This window comes from Lithobates pipiens, unplaced genomic scaffold (assembly GCF_037356315.1).
Source record: "Lithobates pipiens isolate NorthernLeopardFrog02 unplaced genomic scaffold, aLitPip1_a1.2 Scaffold_16, whole genome shotgun sequence".
Taxonomy (NCBI): domain Eukaryota; kingdom Metazoa; phylum Chordata; class Amphibia; order Anura; family Ranidae; genus Lithobates; species Lithobates pipiens.
Window position 1 is genome coordinate 110094741 of NW_027507748.1, and position 22022 is coordinate 110116762.

The window sequence follows — 22022 nt, forward strand, 5'->3', positions numbered from 1 at the left end:
ATTATTCCCTATGCTGTGGATATTATTAAAATGAGTGGGACTCAACAGGTATTGGATGAAGCAAATTCTGCTGAAGACTGAAGATAGCAAAGTTTGGGCTTACTGCCCACCAGACCGGTAGGTATTAAATTGTATTCTTTGCTGGGAGTTTTTTTTTCCTTAGGCCTCTTTCACACAGACGATCCGTTCAGGTCCGCCTGTCAGTTTTTCAGGCGGACCCGAACGGATGCTCCATAGAGGTCTATGGAGCGTCGGATGTCAGCGGTGACATGTCCGCTAACATCCGACCCGTTTGACGGATTGAAAAACCTATTTTTCAATCCGTCATCATAATCGGACCGGGCGACGACGGACACTGTGGTCCGTCGTCACCCAATCTCCCATAGGGAAGAGCGCCGCTGTGACAGGTCCGTCCCTGCGCAGTGTGCAGAGACGGACCTGTCATCTTCCTGCTCAGCGGAGATCGCTCCGGCGATTCTCGCTGTGCAAGCGGATATCCAGGGGGCGGATCCGCCCCCGTGTGAAAGGACCCTTAGAAGCAGAGTTTCTTCAAAGTTGTATTAAAGATTCATTTTTCTTATTTTATTTGTTTTTAAATAACAAATAGCTTTTATAATAGTTTTTCACAGAGTAGCCCCAATCCTCCTCTTCTCCCATCCCCCGCATGTGCGCTTCTGTGTTTTTTCCATTAAAATTAAAGAAAAAAAACAGCTCTCCCTCCAACCCTTTCTCCCTCTCCTCCCCCCCCCCTCCCCCGTCTCCCACTCTCCCTAAATCTCCAATATTAAGGTATATCCATCATATTTTCCCCATATATTACATTATACCGCCAGTGAATCCTCTACTGTGTGCATTGTTTCCTCCATGGATCTCACCCATTCCACTGTTACTACCCACTCCTTCACCTTCAGGGCTTCTAGGGTTCTCCATAGTCTTGGATCATGCTTTTGGCTGCATTTAGGAGATATGGGCCTAAGGTGTTTTTATATTGGGAGACCGATTTTCTCGTGTCGTGAAATAAATATTCCCGGGGTCCTTCTGAATCCATTCTCCTGTTATTTGATAGATTGCCCCTATAATTCCCTACCAATAGGGTTGTATTTTTATGCATTCCCACCAAGATGTGCAAAGGCCCCTCGGGGTGTCACAGCCTCTCCAACAAGTTGGAGGGCTCTCTGCCCCATACCTATGCGCTGTTTGCGGGGATCACATACCACCTTGGCAATAATTTATAGGACATTTTCATTGTCCTGACATCCCTTGAGGAGCAGCAAACTATTCTTAATTCTTAAAGATGTGTTCCTCATCTCTAAGGAGTCCTATTTCCTCTCCTTCCTATTTCCCCAGATAAGGTGGGTGTTTGTGTTCTTCCTTAATCAGAATTTTAGATATGCTTTGATTTAAGCTTGAGGGGGAGCAGAATAATTTCTCAATGAATCTTAGGTCTCCTTTTCCCTGCAGTGGTTGTGGGAATGGAGAAACCCCCTAGGAGTGGGACTTTATAGGTACTACCATATCAGCATTAATAGAAAAATATAACATTTATTGTACAAAGAAAAAAATATACATAATTACAATAACAGAAAACACATGAATAATCAAGGATAAATAGTAATGTACAGACAATAGTGGATTGGTATAATGGAATGACCCAAACCCACAGTGGTGGTGGTAGTGATTATGTAAAATGCTGTAATTGTATATACCTCCATTTATCTAATGGTTTATTTCCCCATTTATGTGTAATTTCTGCATACGTGTACAATCTATTTCTTTTCATCACATCTTGCAATAATATTTCCTCTTTTTTTGCCCATCTGGTAAAATATATGTGTTCTTCTTTCCCTGGCTTAAAGTAATTTGTACCTAACATAGACATTCATGGTGAATTATAATCCCACTGGTATAATCGACCTAATCCATCCCATATCTTAAAAGTGTTTCTAGTTAGTGTATTTGTGCTAGAACCTAAATCTCGGTGTTGTGATGGTATTCAAACCATTTCCCCTATATTGACTTTACTTTGTGATATCTCTATGTTTACCCAAATTTTCTCTTCTTTATTGTAAATCCAATCTGCGATCCGGGAGATAGAGATCGCCTGGTAATATTTTTTACAGTCCGGTGCTGCAAACCCCCACAACTTTTTTACTTTTGCCAGTGTTGCATATGCGATCCTAGGATGTTTATGTGCCCATATATATTTTAGTGCCATTGATTTTAATTTCCTAAAATAATCCTGAGAAAGTGTTATTGGGATCATTTGAAAAATGTATATCAGCCTTGGTAATATATTCATCTTTAATGCATTCATTCTCCCTATCCATTAAAGGGGTTTATGTCTCAAGATGTTCAGTTGTTACTTAATCTTATTAAGCATTGGAATATAATTAGAATTAAACATAGTCCCCAGAAATGCAGTCAGCTTTATTCCCAAGTAACCCAGTTCCTCCTTGCACCATACAAAAGGGAATTTAGGCTGGATTGCCTGCTGTTCCTCCCTTGGTGTAGTTATATTCAAAATCTCGGATTTGGACGTTTATTTTAAAGTTAGTCACTTTTCCACATCGACTCAACTCCTCCAATATTATTGGGTTTGTTGTCCTTGGATTAGAGATATAAAAAAGCAAATTGTCCGCATAAGCGGCTACTCTATACTCCCTTTCCCCTACTCTAACCCCTTTAATATCCAGGTTTTTACGGATAGTGGCTAATAGAGGTTACAATGCTATTACAAACAGCATTGGGGAGAGGGGGCATCCCTGCCTTGTCCCAGTAAATAATTAATGGGGAGGAGATTTGTTCCGATTTATTCTAATTGTAGCCGTTGGGTGCTGGTAGAACCTCATCTGTGCTCTTAGCTCCTCCTCTTCTCTGAGTGCCTCCATAGCAAGCCGCTGTGCATGCTTGCTCCCAAGCCCTGCTCTGTGCGTCTTATGGACTTGCCCCCACTTCCTCCTCATAGGCTGTGATTGACAGCAGCGGGAGCAATGTCTCTTAGCCAATGAGGAGGCAGAGACCCAGGAGAGCAGCCGCTCTCATGCACATTGTTGGATCGCGACAGAGCTCAGTTAAGTATTAAGTATTAGGGGGGCTGCCGGGGGGAGCTGCATACTAAAGATTTTTTACCTTTATGCATAGAATGCATTAAGGTGAAAACCTTCAAACTTTAGAACCACTTTAACTTCAAACTTATGCTACAACACTTCATGGCAAACTATTGTGACATTCGGACCTCAAAGAAAGATGACTTATGCTTCTTCATTGCCATGTATTATAAGACTAGTAAAGCAGAAGTTTGAATTTTGAATGGGGTTAGGGTTAATTATTACATCTTCAGATGGAGAATGGCTTCTACGTCACTAATGTGTCTCTAATCAGCGACAGAAAATTGCTGTCGAAGATTGGATTCACTGCTAGCGCAACTAGTAAGTATAATAATGTTCTTTTACAGGCATTTTCTTCTTTTTTTTCAATTTTTCAATTACATGTAATTAGTTTGATGACCGTAGCTTGGCTACAGAATCACTATAAAGCAGTTTAAAAGAGTCACCTACTTTCTGTATTAATGGGAGAAGTGGTGAAATGCCTGCTGTTCTGAAAGCTCAAAAATAAACTGATTTTTTCTAACTTTGTACAGACAGGAACATAATTATCAATTCTTTGGGTTTCAAGAGTGACTTCTTCTCAAGTCAATTATAACATTGGTATAAAATGTAAAACACATTTCTGCATCCATCTAACTTTATTTCCAGCGATGTCCTCCTTCACAGGGTGACATAAGGTTTTATCTACTTACTGCTACCATTATCTATACGGTTCAATGGAGGGAATCAAAACACGACCACTGAGAGCATATGTACAAAATTGGAAGCTGAGCATTACCCGTGTTGCAACCGTCTGCATTGCACATGGTTGCAGGGTCCTGGCAGAGTGGCCCAATTTACACGAATGCGACAGGGGTATAATTCAACCCCTCATTCACTAGTGTGACTGAGCCCTAATGCACTGGCCACTTTATAGAGAACAAACAAAATGACCCCCTCGGCCCAGTACAAATCATCAACCCCCCCCCCAAACATCCCTCATTCTCCCCCCCCCCCCTCCTCCCCCAGTGCGGACTTCAAAGACCAACCCCCTCCAACAGAGACTGACTCTTCCCCTCCAGTACAGACTACTCCCTTCCTCCACTTTCTCACAGGAGAGACCTTACATCACAACTCGACTGCCCCAGAACTGACTGACTTACCTAGCAAAGATCACCTGCCCCCAGCACAGATCGCCTGCCCAAAGCACAGACTTACCTCCCCAGTAGAGCTGAACAATTCTGGCCAAAATGAGAACCACTATTTTTTTGCTTAGGATAAAAAGATCACTATTATCGCGGTGTAAAATCTGTCACGTTATACAAAAAAAATTGGGCTAACTTTACTGGTTAGTTTTATTTTAAATCTTTACAGCATAATTTATGTTATATATATATATATATATATATATATATATATATATATATATATATATAAACATTGCTGGGATGTCACACGCCATAAACTCCCTGTGCTCATAATCGCAGCCTCATCTTGCTCATAATGCAGTCCCCATAATCATAATCTCAGACTTACCATGCCCATAATCGCAGCCCCACCATTCCCATAATGCAGTCTCACCTTGCCCATAATCGCAGCCTCGCCGTGCCCATAATCGCAGCCTCACCGTGCCCATAATCACAGCCTCGCCATGCCCATAATCGCAGCCTCGCCGTGCCCATAATCGCAGCCTCGCCGTGCCTATAATAGACAGAACACTGCATCTATCACAAGCTGATCTAGGAGGAGAGCGGGACTTTTCTCACAGCGTGGCCAAAGTTTTCACACTCAGCTCGGAGACACACAGCGGGAGATGCCCACAGACTGTGTATGACATATAGTGGAGGAGGAGGAGCCACAGCTTGGCCCAAAGCGGCCCCAGGGCAGGCAGCCTACCGATCAAAAGAATCTTGATCGATCAAAAAAATTATTGATTAATCAAGGAATTAACCATTAATTTCCGCAGCCCTAATATATATATATATACAGTATATATATATATATATATATATATATATATATATATATATATATATATATATAAAATGATTGGGGGTTCTAAGTAATTTTCTAGCAAAAACAAATAATTATTTTAACTTGAAACCAAAAAATTTCAGGAAAAGGTGTTAAGGCTGGGTTCACACATGTGCGGTGCGAATTGAAGCTCCGTTTTCACAACTAACTGACAATTTGGTTGTTCAATGTTTCACGTCAGTTTTTGATCAGGATCAGCTCAGAATTGCATCAGTATCAGGTCAGGTATTAAAAAAGGGGGGGATAGTGTTGCGCTCCCAGTGAAAAGCACACATAACTGGTATGTGCAAAAAAAAACTATAGAAAATAGGTCATATGAAAAGTGGCAATGTGCTAATAAATAAATTCATAAATATTAAATAAAGAAAGAAAGACAATAGCCGGTGTGTAAATCCCTATTCAGTAAGTGAACATATAGCTAGTGAATCATTACATCAGTTATATATCAATAATAAACACAGAAGTTATGCATACTAGTACTGTAATACATACGTGAAAGTGTAAAACTAAAAAACAATAGTTCATAAAAAGTGCGTAAAGCATATAGTAATCCAAAATAATTAAAATTGATTAAAAATAGAAATAGTGGCAACGTGAAGCATATAGTAATTCAAAATAATTTAAAATAAAAATGATGGCAACAAACGTCCGTAAACCCACAATGGTGAACCATAAATCAATCACACTCCAAAGTGCAAGTAAAGTGCTTCAACAGAACAGACAGTGATCACAGCAACCAGGTGGCAAAAAATTCAGAGTATTGGTGATCCTTCGGTGCCCAAAGCACCCAGATAAATACAAAATAATTACCTTACTGCTGTAAGGCAAACAGCAAGTCAATGGTAATGGATAGCAGTAGGATAAGGATGCCTCCAATGAACCAACTCCTGTTTCTTTTTCGAAATGGGTCACATAGGTCACTAGTGGTGCTCACAAAAAAGGAATAGAGCCTACTATGGTGTAGTATTTCCCATAAAATGATTTATTTAAAGTATAATAAAAACTACTCACATTGTAACAAAAGAATTTCGCAGTGTATCAACAAACAAGCATCGCGCTCGTACAGAGATTTCACTTCCGGTGTCCGTATGCTCAGGTATCAGGTCAGGTTTACATCAGGATCAGGTCAAGGTTTTATCCTGTTCACAAAGGAATGTATCTGCAAATCAGATGCGTTCCCATAGAAGACAAAGTGCTTGCAATTCGCACCACAATGCCCAAAAAACCCACACGTTTTTTGGGCAATGCGGAGTGTGAATGCAACGCACATATGTGAATCAGCCTCATTCAAATGAACGTATTTCAAAATGCCATAGGTGTGAACCGACCTTAGTGTTTAAATGGTTAAACTTCCCTCATTTACACACCAGTGTATTGCTTTGATCTAAAAGACAAATTGTTACAATGTTTATACTTAAGTTACACTGCTAAAGAATGTTGTGATGCTTGGCAGACTACCCCAGCACAGATGGCCCGCCCCCAGCAGATTGACCTCCCTAGTACATAAACAACCCCCCCGCCCCCAGCAGAGATCTCACAGTACAGAAAACCCCCTCCCCCACCCACTCATCCCCGTCACACCTTGGGAAAAGAACTGTGACAAGAGGCAATATCCCCCCAACTCACTCACCAGATAACATATGATGGGAGCTCAGAGCAGTGGCATATTATAGTGGGTGCAGGCTCACTGGGTGTGCTGTGGCTGCCTGACAGTTCATGTATTGTGTAGCACATCGCTACCCTGCACTGCTGTTTAACATCAAGAGAAACTCCAGCAGTCACGGCACCCCCAATGAGCCAGTACCTGTTACTTTAATGAAAGTGTCCTGTGGACTTTTGGGTAAAAGAACAGTGATTTGTGTGTGCTGCTTATATAGGGAGTAGGCTCAGGTTTTATTTAATTATGCCCCTTTAAGTCCCTCCCATGCATTTTGATCAAATCCACAATTCAGCACGTTACACTGTGTGCGCTCCGATATGGGTTTAAAAAAAGTGACGGGACCCAAGTGCCAAATGTGCTTGGTATGCAACTGGCTCAGGGAGTCCGGATTAAGGAGAGTGCTGGGTGGAGTAGGGTAAGAGACTTCCTCTCACTGAAGCAGCAGGTGTGGGCTCACTGGGGATGCCAAGGCTGTTGGAGTTTATTTTTTGTGTTAAAATGCTCTGCAGGGCAGCAGTGTGCTTAGGGTTGCCACCTGTCCGGGATTCACCCAGACAGTCCGGGACTTGAATCATGTGCCCGGGTTTTGTACTGCCTGTAACCTGGGCACATGATTCAGCCCAGACCAGGGACAAACCATTTGGGCAGGGGGAACCATCAGCACACCTGTCACAGTGAGACAGCAGCAGCAGCATTGCTTGTAAAGAATACACTGTGCCTGCGGTGTGTGTTCAGAATCCAAAGCTCCCTTTCGTCTGCCCCCCCTCCCACCCCCTCCAGTCTCATGCAAGGTCCCAATTATGTCTGACTCACCCCCCCCCCGCCCCCTCCAATCACCAGTGCAATGTGCAAAGAGAACTGGGAGGCGGAGCTCACTGTAGCGATTGCCGGGAATTGGGCTGGCCGCTGCACACATTAGAGGGAGGGAGAAGGTGAGCTGAGGCTTGTCTGAGAGAAGCTTCCTAGGGTGGAAAGTTGAAAACTTTCAGAAGGATGTGTTCTTCAGGAGGTGTAGTGAAGGGTTAAGTTACAGAAGAATCTGAGGAGATAGTGAGTGTGGGGGTGGGGGGGGGGGGGAATATGCAGCCCAATCACATTTGACAGATAACTCCTAAGCAGCACATGTCTGTGTATGAAAACATCCCCCAATTGTTCAAGTAATTTATAGCCATTCATCTAACCCTGTATATATGTGGAGAGTTCACTCTTCTGATTGTACAGACTCAGAGCTTGGATAACACGCGGCTATATGAATGGTCATAAATTACCTTCTCATCATCTGTACATACAGAGTGCTAGGGTTTACATAGATCTGTACTTACATCTTATAACAGATTGTTTCCATTAGGGATGAGCCGAACACCCCCCGGTTCGGTTCGCACCAGAACTTTCGAACGGACCCCACGTTCGTTACGAACGTTAGAACCCCATTGAAGTCTATGGGACTCGAACGTTCGAAATGGAAAGTGCTAATTTTAACAGCTAATATGGAAGATACTGTCCTAAAAAGGGTTTGGGGACCTGACTCCTGCCTCAGGGGACATGAGTCAATGCAAAAAAAAGTTTTAAAAACGGCTGTTTTGGCGGGAGCACTGATTTTAATGACGATTAAAGTGAAAAAAAAAAGTGAAATATTCCTTTATATATGGTGCCTGGGGGGTGTCTGTAGTATGCCTGTGAAGTGCCACGTGTTTCCCGTGTTTAGAACAGTCCCTGCACAAAATGACATTAAACGGAAATAACACCATTTAAAACTGCTTGCGGTTTTAATGTTATATCTGGTTCCTGCAATATGGTTGAAAATCATTCAGAAAAATGGCATGGGTAGCCCTCCCTGCCCATTACCAGCCTATTTGGGTATTGTACGCATATTAGGGGGAACCCTGTACCCATATTAAAAAAAGGAAATGCGTGTGGCCCCCAGGCCCTATATACTCAGAACAGCAGTATACAGGCGGTGCAAACAAGACAGGGACTGTGTAGGTTTGTTGTGTTAAGTTGAATCTGTTTGTAATTTTCAACTGGTACATTTTTAAAGTGTAGCTCCAGTCAAAAAAACTATTTTTAAGCTTTTTGGAAAACATAGGGAAGGGTTATCACCCCTGTATAATTTGTTTTGTCGTCCATCTTTTTTCATCTCACTTGCTGCTGTCTCCTTGCGTTTGCAAGTAGGAGATGTTTGTAAGTTGGATGTTTGAAAGTAGGGGCCTGCCCTATATGCTCTGCAGAAATGGCGGAACAAGGTGTTGGTTTTGCCACAACATTGTAAGCCCTCAAAGTGACTCTTGGTGGGCGCTGGAGCGCCCTGCTGTGAACGATTATATCAAGAATTGTAATTACATGCCATTGTTGAACAGTGGTAGAAAAATTGACCTTTGGTGGTTGTGGTGCTGGTGCCACAACACTATAAGTCCTCACCGTTACTTTGGGTGGGCACAGGAAGGGGCCCTCCTGTGAAATATTATATCAAGAATTGTAATTACATGTCCCTGTTAAACAGGGGCAGAAAAATTTGGCCTTAGGCACTGCTGCTGGTGCCACCACACTGCAACCTCTTCCATATACTCTATTTTTTTTTGCTGGAATTAGCCCTGCTGCAAAGCATTGCATCAAAAATTGTACTTAAATGCCCCTGTTAAACAGGGGCAGAAAAATTGGGCCTTAGGCACTGGTGCTGGTGCCACCACACTGCAACCTCTGCCATATACTCTAGTTTTATTGCAGGAATTAGCCCTGCTGCAAAGCATTGCATCAAAAATTGTAATTAAACGCCCCTGTTAAACAGGGGCAGAAAAATTGGGCTGCTGGCATCACCCAGAACCAAAAATGTTCTTCCAACATATCAGCGGAGGAGGAAGAGGATAGACAATCAACATAACAGGACAGTCACTCAGCATCAGCATAGGCAGTCTTGAAGGGATGTGGTATTTCAAAAAAAATTATTCGGTTACATCAGCTTCAGGTGCTTGGTAGCTGTGGGTGATCCAAGACTGATTCATCTTGATGAAGGTCAGTCGATCAACTGATTCGGTGGACAGGCGCACCCTGTGATCGGTAACAAAGCCACCAGCAGCACTGAAGGTGCGTTCCGAAAGAACGCTGGATGCAGGACAGGCCAGTAGCTCAATTGCATACTGTGCAAGCTCTGGCCAGTGATCCATCCTCAAGACCCAGTAAGCCAGAGGATTTTCGGTGGGAAAGGTGTCCAAGTCTGACCTTGCCCCTAGGTATTCCTGCACCATGTAAATCAGACGCTGGCGATGGGTGCTGGAACTGATCATACCTTGGGGCTGCGGACTAAAAAATTGTCTGAAAGCATCAGTCAGACGGCCACCTTCTCCACCGCTCCTTCTGACCGATGCCTCAGCAACACGTTGTCCAGGACCAGGAGTTTGTAACCTCCCAGTCTCTGGGAACGCGTTGCACAGAGCTTTCTGCAAGGCCTCCCAGAGATGTCTCATCCTCTGCTCCCTCTGCGATGGCAAGATAAGGTCGGCAACCTTACCCTTGTACCGTGGATCAAGGAGAGTGGCCAGCCAGTAATGGTCCCTCTCCTTGATCCGAAGAATACGAGGATCCTTCCGCAGGCTTTGCAGGATCAGGGAGGCCATGCAGCGTAGGTTAGCTGAGGCATTCGGTCCGGAGTCCTCTGGGTCACTAAGGACAACATGATCCGCAGCTACCTCCTCCCAGCCACGTACAAGTCCACGTGTTTCTTGGGACTGTAAATCATCCCTACAAGACTGCTGCTGCTGCTGCTGCTGAGTGCCAGCCTCCACCTCCATGCTGACACAATCATCCTCCTCCTCCTCTTCCTCCTCCTCATCCTCTTCCTGTGTGATGGGTGGCACAGCAGGAACACTGTCTGGATAAAGGGGGCCTTGAGAGGCAAGGAAGTCCTCCTCTTCCTGCCTCTGTTCTGCCTCAAGTGCCCTGTCCATTATTCCACGCAGCGCATGCTCCAAGAGGTGGACAAGAGGTATAGTGTCACTGATGCATGCACTGTCACTGCTCACCATCCTTGTGGCCTCCTCAAACGGTGACAGGACAGTGCATGCATCCCTGATCATGCCCCACTGGCGTGGTGAGAAAAAACCAAGCTCCCCCGACCCTGTCCTGGTGCCATAGTCGCACAGGTACTCATTGATGGCCCTCTGCTGAGTGTGCAGCCGCTGCAGCATGGCCAATGTTGAGTTCCATCTGGTGGGCATGTCACATATAAGGCGGTTCTTGGGCAGGTTCAACTCCTTTTGGAGCTCAGCCAGCCGAGCACAGGCATTAAATGATCGGCGGAAATGCACACAGACTTTCCATGCCTGCTTCAGGACATCCTGTAAGCCGGGGTACCTGCCCAAGAACCGCTGCACCACCAGGTTAAGGACGTGAGCTACACAGGGCACATGGGTCAGTTGTCCCTGTTGGAGGGCGGAGAGGAGGTTGGTGCCATTGTCGCAAACCACCATTCCTGGCTTAAGCTGGCGTGGCGTCAACCACCTCTCAGCCTGCCCCTACAGAGCTGACAAAACATCCGCCCCAGTGTGGCTCCTGTCCCCCAAACAAACCAGCGCAAGCAAGGCATGGCATCGTTTTGCCTGCGTACTTGCGTAGCCCCTGGAACGCCTACGGAGCACCGCTGGTTCTGAGGACAGAGCACTGGAAGAGGCCATGGAGGAAGAAGAAGAGGAGGGGGTGGAGGAGAGAGGTGTGTCACAACCAATAGTAGCATTTTGGAGGCGTGGTGGCGGAACAACCTCCAACACTACTGCACCTTGTCCTGCATCCTTCCCAGCAGCCAGAAGAGTGACCCAATGGGTCGTGAAAGACAGGTAACGTCCCTGTCCATGCCTGCTGGACCATGAGTCCGCGGTAATATGCACCTTACCGCTGACCGCCCTGTCCAGCGAGGCAAGGACATTGCCTTCCACATGCCGGTATAGAGCCGGAATCGCCTTCCGTGAGAAAAAGTGGCGTTTGGGGACCTGCCACTGAGGAACCGCACATTGTACAAACTCACGGAAGGGGGCCGAGTCTACCAACTGAAAAGGCAGCAGTTGAAGTGCTAGCAATTTAGCCAAGCTAGCATTCAACCGCTGGGCATGTGGATGGCTGGGAGTAAACTTCTTCCGCCGGTCCAGCAGCTGGGGCAGGGACATTTGCCTGCTATAATCGGACGTGGGTGTACCACTAGCAGAGTTCCCGGAAGCACTTGGCTGTGACACACCTAATTCTACACCTTCATTCCTCTCAGAGCAGGTTTCAGAGAGGACTGAAGGTCTAGTGGGGTTGGAGATGCCAGCTGATGAGGAGCAAGGAGAGGTCCGCTTTATTCTTTGGTGTGGGTCTTTGAGGTACGCTTGCCAACAAGCTGCATGGCAGGTCAACATATGTCTGGTCAAGCATGTGGTGCCCAAGCGGCTGATGTTTTGGCCACGTGAGATACGCTTGAGACATATGTTGCAAATAGCAGCGGTGCGATCTGATGCACTCGTCTCAAAAAAGGCCCACACCAAAGAACTTTTAGAATAACGCGCAGAGGCAGCACTCTGCACAGGCGGAGCTCTGCGGTGTGATTCAGTCGGTGTGCTGCCCCTAAGCTGGCCCCCGGAGGGCATCCTGCCTCGTTGGACATGTGCCTCCTCCTCCTCCTCCTCCTCCCTCCTTCCAGGCACCCACGTGGAGTCAGTGCCCTCATCATCCCCTCCCTCTTCATCGCTGTAGCAAACCTGGCAGTATGCTGCAGCTTGTGGAACATGACTGCCAGATTGCTGTCCTTCTTGAGCATCCCCTCTCTCTGCGCTCACGCTACTGCCTTCCTCTAGCTGAGTGTCATCATCAGAGCCCACCAAACACTGGGCATCCTCCTGGAGCATGTACCCAACACTGTGCTCAAAGAGTTCAGGAGACTCCTCAGGAGGACGTGGTGGGTCTAGGGAAGGAGTCACTGATGATGACATTGAGAGGAGGGAAGACGATGCGTTGGCAGCTGCTTTGCTACTACCCTGAGACTGGGTGAGAGAGGATGAGGAGGATGAAGAGGGCTTGGTCATCCACTCTACCAAGTCGTTGGCATGTTGCGGTTCAACATGTCCAGCTGCAGAAAAGAAGGACAAGCATGTCCCATGGCCACGTGCTGATGACAATGCACCGCGTCCACGACCAGCACTGTTGTCTCTAGACACAAAGCCTGCTTGCCCTCTTTTATCGGCTCGCGCCTGTCTGCCTCTCCTTGCTGGCCTTCCAGACATGGTAATGGCCTGAAGGGAGTTGGGTAAAACAGCAGTTGGGTAGTTTATATTGTGCTGGAGGCACACAACACCCACTAACTCCTGCAGATGCCTTTTTTATAGAACACCAGAGATAAAGGGGTATATACTGATATATACTGTGCTGTGCTGGAGGCACACACAACTTCCAATAACTCCTGCAGATGGCAATTGGGCTCAAATAGAGAACAGCTATGTAGGTGGATTATAGCGGTATGTACTGGGTACAGAGCACGCAGACAGCACGCACTATCTCCTAACACTACTGACTGCAAGCTCTATTATTAAAGATGGACCACTAGCTATATAGGTGAGGTGAATATCGCGGTGTATACTGCGGTCAGGGCACGCAGACAATAACCAGAAAACAGCAGAGATAAAGGGGTATATACAGATGTATACTGTGCTGTGCTGGAGGCACACACAACTTCCAATAACTCCTGCAGACGGCAATTGGGCTCAAATAGAGAACAGCTATGTAGGTGGATTATAGCGGTATGTACTGGGTACAGAGCACGCAGACAGCACGCACTATCTCCTAACACTACTGACTGCAAGCTCTATTATTAAAGATGGACCACTAGCTATATAGGTGAGGTGAATATCGCGGTGTATACTGCGGTCAGGGCACGCAGACAATAACCAGAAAACAGCAGAGATAAAGGGGTATATACAGATGTATACTGTGCTGTGCTGGAGGCACACACAACTTCCAATAACTCCTGCAGACGGCAATTGGGCTCAAATAGAGAACAGCTATGTAGGTGGATTATAGCGGTATGTACTGGGTACAGAGCACGCAGACAGCACGCACTATCTCCTAACACTACTGACTGCAAGCTCTATTATTAAAGATATATAAATATAGTGAAGTGAATAGTGAATATAGTGGTGTATACTGCGGTCAGGGCACAGACAATAACCACTACACAACAGCAAGATAGGAAATCAGCCAAAAACGATCGGTGTGTACTGTGTTGAAGGTACACAGAACACCCACTGCTTCAGATGCCAACACACTACACGAGGCCGCCTCAATGGCGGCCTTATATAGTGTGGGGCGTGCACTACACAGCCTGAGCTATGATTGGCCACAGGCAGGATGCCTGTGGCCAATCATGGCTCTCCTCGCTGCTGGCGCTGCGATTGGCCAAGCATGCGGGGTCACAGTGCATGCTTGGCCAATCACGAGCCAGCAATGCACTGCGCCATCGCAGTGCATTGTGGGCCATGCGCGCCACACGAATTTTGACGCGAACGGACCAAGTGTTCGGATTTCGCCGAACGGACGAACAGCCAATGTTCGAGTCGAACGTACGTTCGACTCGAACACGAAGCTCATCCCTAGTTTCCATCAAGTAGTACTGTTGTATGATTTATTGTTGTATATGTTTTCAGTAGATGAGCACAAGAGCTTGGTTTGATTATAGACATCACTTCTCCCCCCCCTCCCCGCTCCCCCGCAGCTTGCATCACCCCCAGGCCACTTCATACAGACATCACTCCAAGCTGCTTCCTTCCCCCCAGCTGAGGGACATAATTACATGGTCACTTTCCATCATCGCTCCCTGGTCACCCGCACTCCTCCCCTGTACATACTGCCCCCATCATTCCCTCCGCACTCCTCTCCTGTACATACTGCCCCCATCATCCCCTCCACACTCCTCTCCTGTACATACTGCCCCCATCATCCCCTCCACACTCCTCTCCTGTACATACTGCCCCATCATCCCCTCCACACTCCTCTCCTGTACATACTGCCCCCACGATCCCCTCCCCGATACATACTGCCCCCATCATCCCCTCCACACTCCTCTCCTGTACATACTGCCCCCATCATCCCCTCCACACTGCCCCATCATCCCCTCCACATTTTTGTCCTGTACATACTGCCCCCATCATCCCCGCTACACTCCTCTCATGTACATACTGCCCCCATTATCCCCTCCACACTCCTCTCCTGTAAATACTGACCCCATCATACCCACCACACTCCTCTCCTGCACATACTGCCCCATCACCCCCTCCACACTCCTCTCCTGTACATAATGACCCCATCATCCCCGCTAAACTCCTCTCCTGTAAATACTGCCCCCATCATCCCTGCCATACTCCTCTCCTGTACATACTGCCCCCATCATAGTCGCCACACTTCTCTCCTGTACATCCTGCCCCCATCACCCCCTCCACACTCCTCTCCTGTACATACTGCACCCATCATCCTTCCTCACTCTTCTCATATGCATACTGCCCCCATATTACCCTCTGCACTCCTCTCCTGCAGAATCAGGTGTAAAAGGGGACAAACCCTGTGCATTCAGATATAAAAGGGCACTCTGCAGATTCAGGTCTAAAGGAGAACTCTGTTGAATCTGATGTAAATTGTGACTCTTGCGATTAACTCCATAATGATTAGAAATGTTAATGACAAATATATAAAAAAATTGTTGTGCATTGCTTTGTACAGAGGTAATGAATTTAATGTATTACAAAAAAATTTAAAATATTGGCGTATGCTGCTAATGTTTTTGGGTTTGGCTTGACGAAAAGATGGCAACCCTAAGTGTGCTACACAATAAATTGTGAGCTCATGCCCAGTGCGATCTGCACCCCCATTAGTACACCATCGGCTGACAACATTTTGTAGTATTTGGAGCTAGCTCCACAATCTGCAGCTTAATTAGCTACTTACTTAGCTCTGCTCTGCACAGCAGTGATTTGAAGTTTCATAGACAAGTACTGTAGTCGGCTACAGCAGAAAAGTCATAGCTTATCAATTACCATAGAAAGTACATAGAGATTTGTAGCTTTTACACATTACTGCTACACAATTTCCAGTGTGACAAGGCCCTTTCTATTACATGGAAGCTGATTTTCTTTCCTCTGCAAGAATGTGCTAAGGGGACAAAAAGCTACATACACAGGGTAGAGTTGGATGGTTTGAAAGTCTCCTTGGCCAGTTGGCTCAGATCAAAAATTGGTCTTAGAAATGTTTTCATAAATTCAACAGTGGCTTTGACAGATTGGCATCTTTATTTAAAGAATTGCAAAAGTGGATATTTTTACATTAGTTACATTGGTTCAGCTCAGACCATGTTGGACCATGGAGGCTGGAAATCACTGTAGGGCACTGCTACTCCAGGGATCTATTCTAGCTTCTGGGTCCCGTGCCAAGTGGTTGGCCGGCTGCATTCTGAATGCAGGAGGTTGTCTGCTCAGCAAGCTGTTTAGAGAATGCTTTGTATTTTTTGAATTAATGGAACGCATCCTCTGATCGGAGGAGGTGGAGAGTATGACATTTCCATCTGCCTCCCCACCTCGTCTGATCAGAGAACGCTTTGTATTATTTCAATGCAAAGCATTCTCCGAATGGTGCCAATGCTGAGCAGTCAACCTCATAAACTCAGAATGCAGCAGCACAGCCGCTCGGCAAAGGACCCCAAAGCAAGTGGAGATCACTGGAGTAGCTGTGTCTACTACAGTGATTTCCAGTATCTAGAGGGATCCCACAGTTCTCATACTGTATATGCATTAAATGTACCCATGGACAAAATATCCATACCTGGAATTGTTCTTTTACAAAAAAAAAATTGTAAACACAAAAAACTTTGGATGCATTTGACCACGGTCATATCCTTTTAAAGACGGATATAATGTAAGTTTATCCACAATAGAGAAATATTAATTATTATAGATTAATATAATAGACTAGAAACTATTCTTCATTTTAAAAGCATATTATTTTTTCATCCAGCAACACATAATCTTCTTTCAAATCTCATATCCCTGGTGTAGAGAACATTCTCCTTATTATTTTTGCTTGATGCTTTCTATTGTGAACCAGAATCTTGATTTAACAAAAAATTGTAAACTCTACATCCGTGATAATCTTTTCCACTTGTGATTTCATACACTGAACAGACTGCCCGCGCATTTTAAAAAGCATATAAGCCTATAATTATGCTAAGTGTAGTGAGCAATAGCAGCAATAAGCCATGTTATCTGTTTATCCTAAAAGCTACCTAGCTTAAGAAGAAGTATAAAAATACAGCCGAGAGCTATCAGATTAACATAAATACATTTGGCCCTCACAATCTAAACATACCCCATGACAGACTAGAATATATGAGAAGGTAGAATCCAATATGTTGTATTATATTGATTTGTTGAAGTGGTTCTTTAAACTCAATATGCTGTCTCTAGTGGCTGGAGGCTGTCAGTCAGTGCAGTCAAACACACAAAACAAAAAAAAACATTTGTATTCTTATGGTGCATACCAGGTAGTACAGGATGCACAGGTATTCAATGAGAACTTGTTAGGATAAAAATTTTGTAGCTTCTATTGCTGCATAGGCATTGTTGAACGCAAGCAGCTGAGGCACATGCCCTGGTCACTGGTCTGGGCTCACACCAAATCTAGCAAGACATCTGACAGAGCATGCCACCATGAAAGTGATATCGTGGCCCACAGTGCCTGCACAGTTCTACTGCGATGTCACCCAGCATTAACCTGAGAGTCAGCAACTTTTACCTGTGCAGCTTTTCTCAGGTTCTACTGAAAAAAAAAATTAAAGGGGCACCGACTACTGCTTACCAATGATATGGGTGCACCGTCCACTGCTTACCAATGAGATGGGTGCACCGGCCACGGCTTACCAATGATATGGGTGCACCGACCACTGCTTACCAATGAGATGGGTGCACCGACCACTGCTTACCAATGAGATGGGTGCACCGACCACTGCTTACCAATGATATGGGTGCACCGACCACTGCTTACCAATGATATGGGTGCACCGGCCACTGCTTACCAATGATATGGGTGCACCGACCACTGCTTACCAATGATATGGGTGCACCGACCACTGCTTACCAATGATATGGGAGTACCGACCACTGCTTACCAATGATATGGGTGCAATGACCACTCACCACCAATGTTAAGGGGAAACAGACCACTGAACAGCAAGGTTATGGCATCACGGACCACTGAACATCAATGATAGGAGGGAAAAAAACACTGAAAACCAATGTTATGGGGAAAAGATCATTGAACCCCAATGAAAGGGGGTACAGACTAAAATTAGTGGGTTAACAGACCACTGAACACAAATTTATTGGGGACAAAGACCACATAATACAAATGTTATGAATGTACAGATTACTGAACACTAATGTTATGGGTGCACAGGCTACTGAACACCAATAGTATAGTGGCATAGGCCATGAAACATAAATGGCATAAAGGCACAATTTTCTGAACACAAATGAACTGAGTACATACAATACTAAACAACAATGGGATCACAGACCACTGAACATCAATGTTTTTGGGGCACATACCACTAAACAGCAATGTTATGGGAGCAAAACCACTAGCCATCAATGTCATGGGGGCACACACCTCTGATAAACACAAATGTATAAGAAACCACATACCACTGAGCACCACCCTTTAAGGGGGTGCTCATCAATGATAACCATCATTTGAGGAAGCACTCACCAATGACTTCTAATATTTAAGATGGCACTCATTACTGACCACCAATATATGAGTGAGTGGTACTCATCACTGATCACTAACATAAGGGAACACTTACTACTGGTTACTGCAGTCTCCAAGCTGTGTAATGCATAGTCCTGATGCTGTATATGCTATATTATACGTTACTCTTGACTCTTGTATACGCTGTGATGTACACAATGTAGTCCTGATTTATCCCATACACTATGCTGTATGTCACATACTACTAACTATTGCATTGTATGTGCTATGTTATACACTATACTGTATATACCCAAGGACTGCCCTGTGTATTAGATGATGTTACATAGTCCTAATGCCTGCACTGTATAAATTGTGTTATACATTACATAATCCTGGCCCCTGCACTTAAAATGCTATGTTGGACATTACATACATTGAATGCTTTCTATTAATTTATTTTGTTTATGTTTCTATTGGTTGAACTAGATAGACATGTTTTATTTTCAACCTAAGTATGTGACCTGTGGTTTTAGATCGGGCATTTTGGTACATCTTCTGAAAGTGCACGAAAAGTCCTACATACTGCATCTTTGGTGTGCATTCAGAAAATGCACCAAGAGAACACCCAATCTAATAGAAGTCTATGGGAAAGCACGGGTAACCTGCACCAAAACTGTGGGTACACTGCGCTGGCTGTACCAGCGCTGCAGCGAAACCACAGCGGGGCAGTTTGAAATCTAGAGATTTGACATGATTCTGTTCATGATTCCAAATTGCACAAAAATTGCAGAATAACACACATTGTGCATTTGGGTACCATTCATTCTAATGACACTCCAAATGTAGTGCAATTTTGTCACAACTGTTGCACGACAATGTGTGGAAATGGCAGCAAAATGCTTGTAAAAAATTGTGAAGCACGTCGCCCAAAAAGATGCAGGTGTTTCTTTTGCATGACAAACATGCATAGAGCAGCCCATACAAATGAATGAGCTGCCCTGTGCACAACATGCAGAAATGCATGATGTAAATAGGAAAAAAAAAAAAAACTGAGTGGGAATGCATGTTGCAGCTATGCAGAGTGTCATTGGAGCCTAGTCCGCCCCCCGCCCCCACCCCAGTCACAACGATCGCAACAGTAGTACCTGATCTTCCAAAAAGTAGTGCAAGAACTACTTTCGAAAATTATCTGGATGGATTCCGATGGATTCGGAGTCACACCGATTGGACTGCTTCCATTACGGACTTCATGAGATTTGAAACTATCAAATGATAAGTCGCACCGGTGTGATCTAAACTCCGATGGAGCATACACACGGTCGCATTTTCCGATGAAAAGCTCTCATCTGTCTTTTTCTGGCTGGAATTCCAATCATGTGTATGTGGCATTAGACAAAAAGTGTCTAGTTTACCAGTGTTGGTATTCTAACTAGCTTGAGGAGTCTGGGAGGACAAAACAGAGGAACAAAAGGGTTTCTTTCTATGGGCTCGACCCAGTTCATCTTTTTAGATGCCATTCCTGCCATGTTCTACAAAGACTACTATAACAGCAAGCAATGTCATCTCACACTTCCACTCTACACCATCACGACAAGCACTGCCCCATCGGACTGCTGGGTGGCATTGGGTGGTAGACACAGTGTCTATGTCATGATACCAGAGAAGAGAGAGGAAGCTCTTGCAAGGCTTCTTTAAGAAGAACTCTACATAAAACCAGCATTTTATGGACATTCTTTATTGCTTTCACAATGTAGCCATTATATAGGACAAGGTGTGAGTGTGCATTGACATCTTCTTTAACCACAATTTTTACTTCACTTTTACTCACCACTGGATTCTTTGTATTTGAATCAAACTCTGTAGAATTTGCATCTAAAACAGAGAAAGCTATTAATATACATGTAATAAAAATAATAATTTTTATGAAGGAGACATTAATGCAAACCTACTACTCTACCCTGCATTCAACAGCACAGCTTGGTCAAGGATATTGAATCAAAATACACACCCAACTTGCTGAGTATTGAAGGAGGGGCCATATAATGAGCTAATCCCTTTGTCCTCTTACTATCAGGCAGCACTTGTGCAGGCAGTGAAACCGACTTGGTTTCTATGTCATCCCTCTCTCTTCCACTCTGATTAGAGGAGGTTGATATTAACACCACTTAAGCCCAGGAAAATTTGGCTGGCAAAAGACCAGAGCATTTTTTGCGATTTGGCACTGCGTCACTTTAACTGACAATTGCGTGGTCGTTCGACGTGGCTCCCAAACAAAATTGACGTCCTTTTTTTCCCCTTAAATAGCGCTTTCTTTTGGTGGTATTTCACCACCTCTGCGGTTTTTATTTTTTGTGCTATAAACAAAAACATAGCGACAATTTTGCAAAAAAAACAACACATTTTTTACTTTTTGCTATAATAAATATCCCCCAAAAATATATACATAAAAAACATTTTTTTCCTCAGTTTAGGCTGATACATATTTTTGGTAAAAAAACAAAAAAAACTCAATAAGCATTTATTGATTGGTTTGCGCAAAAGTTATAGTGTCTACAAAGTAGGGGATAATTTTATGGGGTATTTTTTGTAATAATTCTTTTTTTTACTAGTAATGGTGGTGATCAGCGTTTTTTGTCATGACTGCGACATTATGGCGGAAAGATTGGACACTTTTGGCGCTATTTTGGGACCATTCACATTTATACAGTGATCAGTGCGATTAAAAATGTATTTGTATTTGGATTACTGTGTAAATGTGACTGGCAGTGAAGGAGCTAACCACTAGGGGGAGCTGTAGGGGTTAAGTGTGTCCTAGGGAGTGATTCTAACTGTGGGGGGGGGGGGGGGTGCTATGTGTGACACAACACTGATCACTGCTCCCGATTACAGGGAGCTGTGATCAGTGTCAGTGTCCCTAGGCAGAACGGGGAGATGCTTGTTTACATCAGCATTTCCCCGTTGTTCCTCTCCATGAGACGATCACGGGTATCCCTGTGGACATCGAGTCCGCGGGACCTGCAATCACACTCACAGAGCTGCTTCTTAAAGGGTACAGGTATGTTAATCTGCCTGTATGTGCCCTTCTGCCGACGTATATCCGGCGTGAGCCAGTTAGCAAGCGGTTAAGACAAATCTAGTTATTTACGCTAGTTGAGTTAATAAAATACACATAATCAAAGTGATTGTAAAGCCTATTTCAGTTTTCAAAAAGAGGGTATGCTTACTTGCTATGTGCAATGATTGCACAGAGCGGTCTCATACTTCCTCTTCTGGAATTCCCACTGGGGCGCACCACTCCTCTTCTCCTCAGGGTGCGTCCTCACCAAACTGTGTGCTAAGGGGGTGCCCATAGAGGGCACTCCTGAGCCAAGCTGTCTGTGCCCAAAGACACACAGCATGACTCAACCCTTCCCACCACTCCTTCCTTACAGGATGTGATTAACAGCAGTGGGAGCCTTATGCCCTTGGAGTCTCCTGTGAAAGCTGGAAGT

The 22022-nt window shown here is 44.8% G+C and overlaps 1 protein-coding gene across 7 annotated transcripts in view; it reads right to left on the reverse strand.

Annotated features, from left to right (window-relative positions):
• CTPS2 (CTP synthase 2) overlaps positions 1–22022 on the reverse strand; it is a 453041-nt gene that overhangs the window by 216068 nt on the left and 214951 nt on the right. For all 7 annotated transcript variants that reach the window (XM_077480253.1, XM_077480248.1, XM_077480250.1 and 4 more), the window contains exon 14: positions 20360–20403. In XM_077480253.1, coding sequence (XP_077336379.1) covers positions 20360–20403 — 44 coding nt within the window. The remainder of the gene's footprint in view (positions 1–20359; positions 20404–22022) is intronic.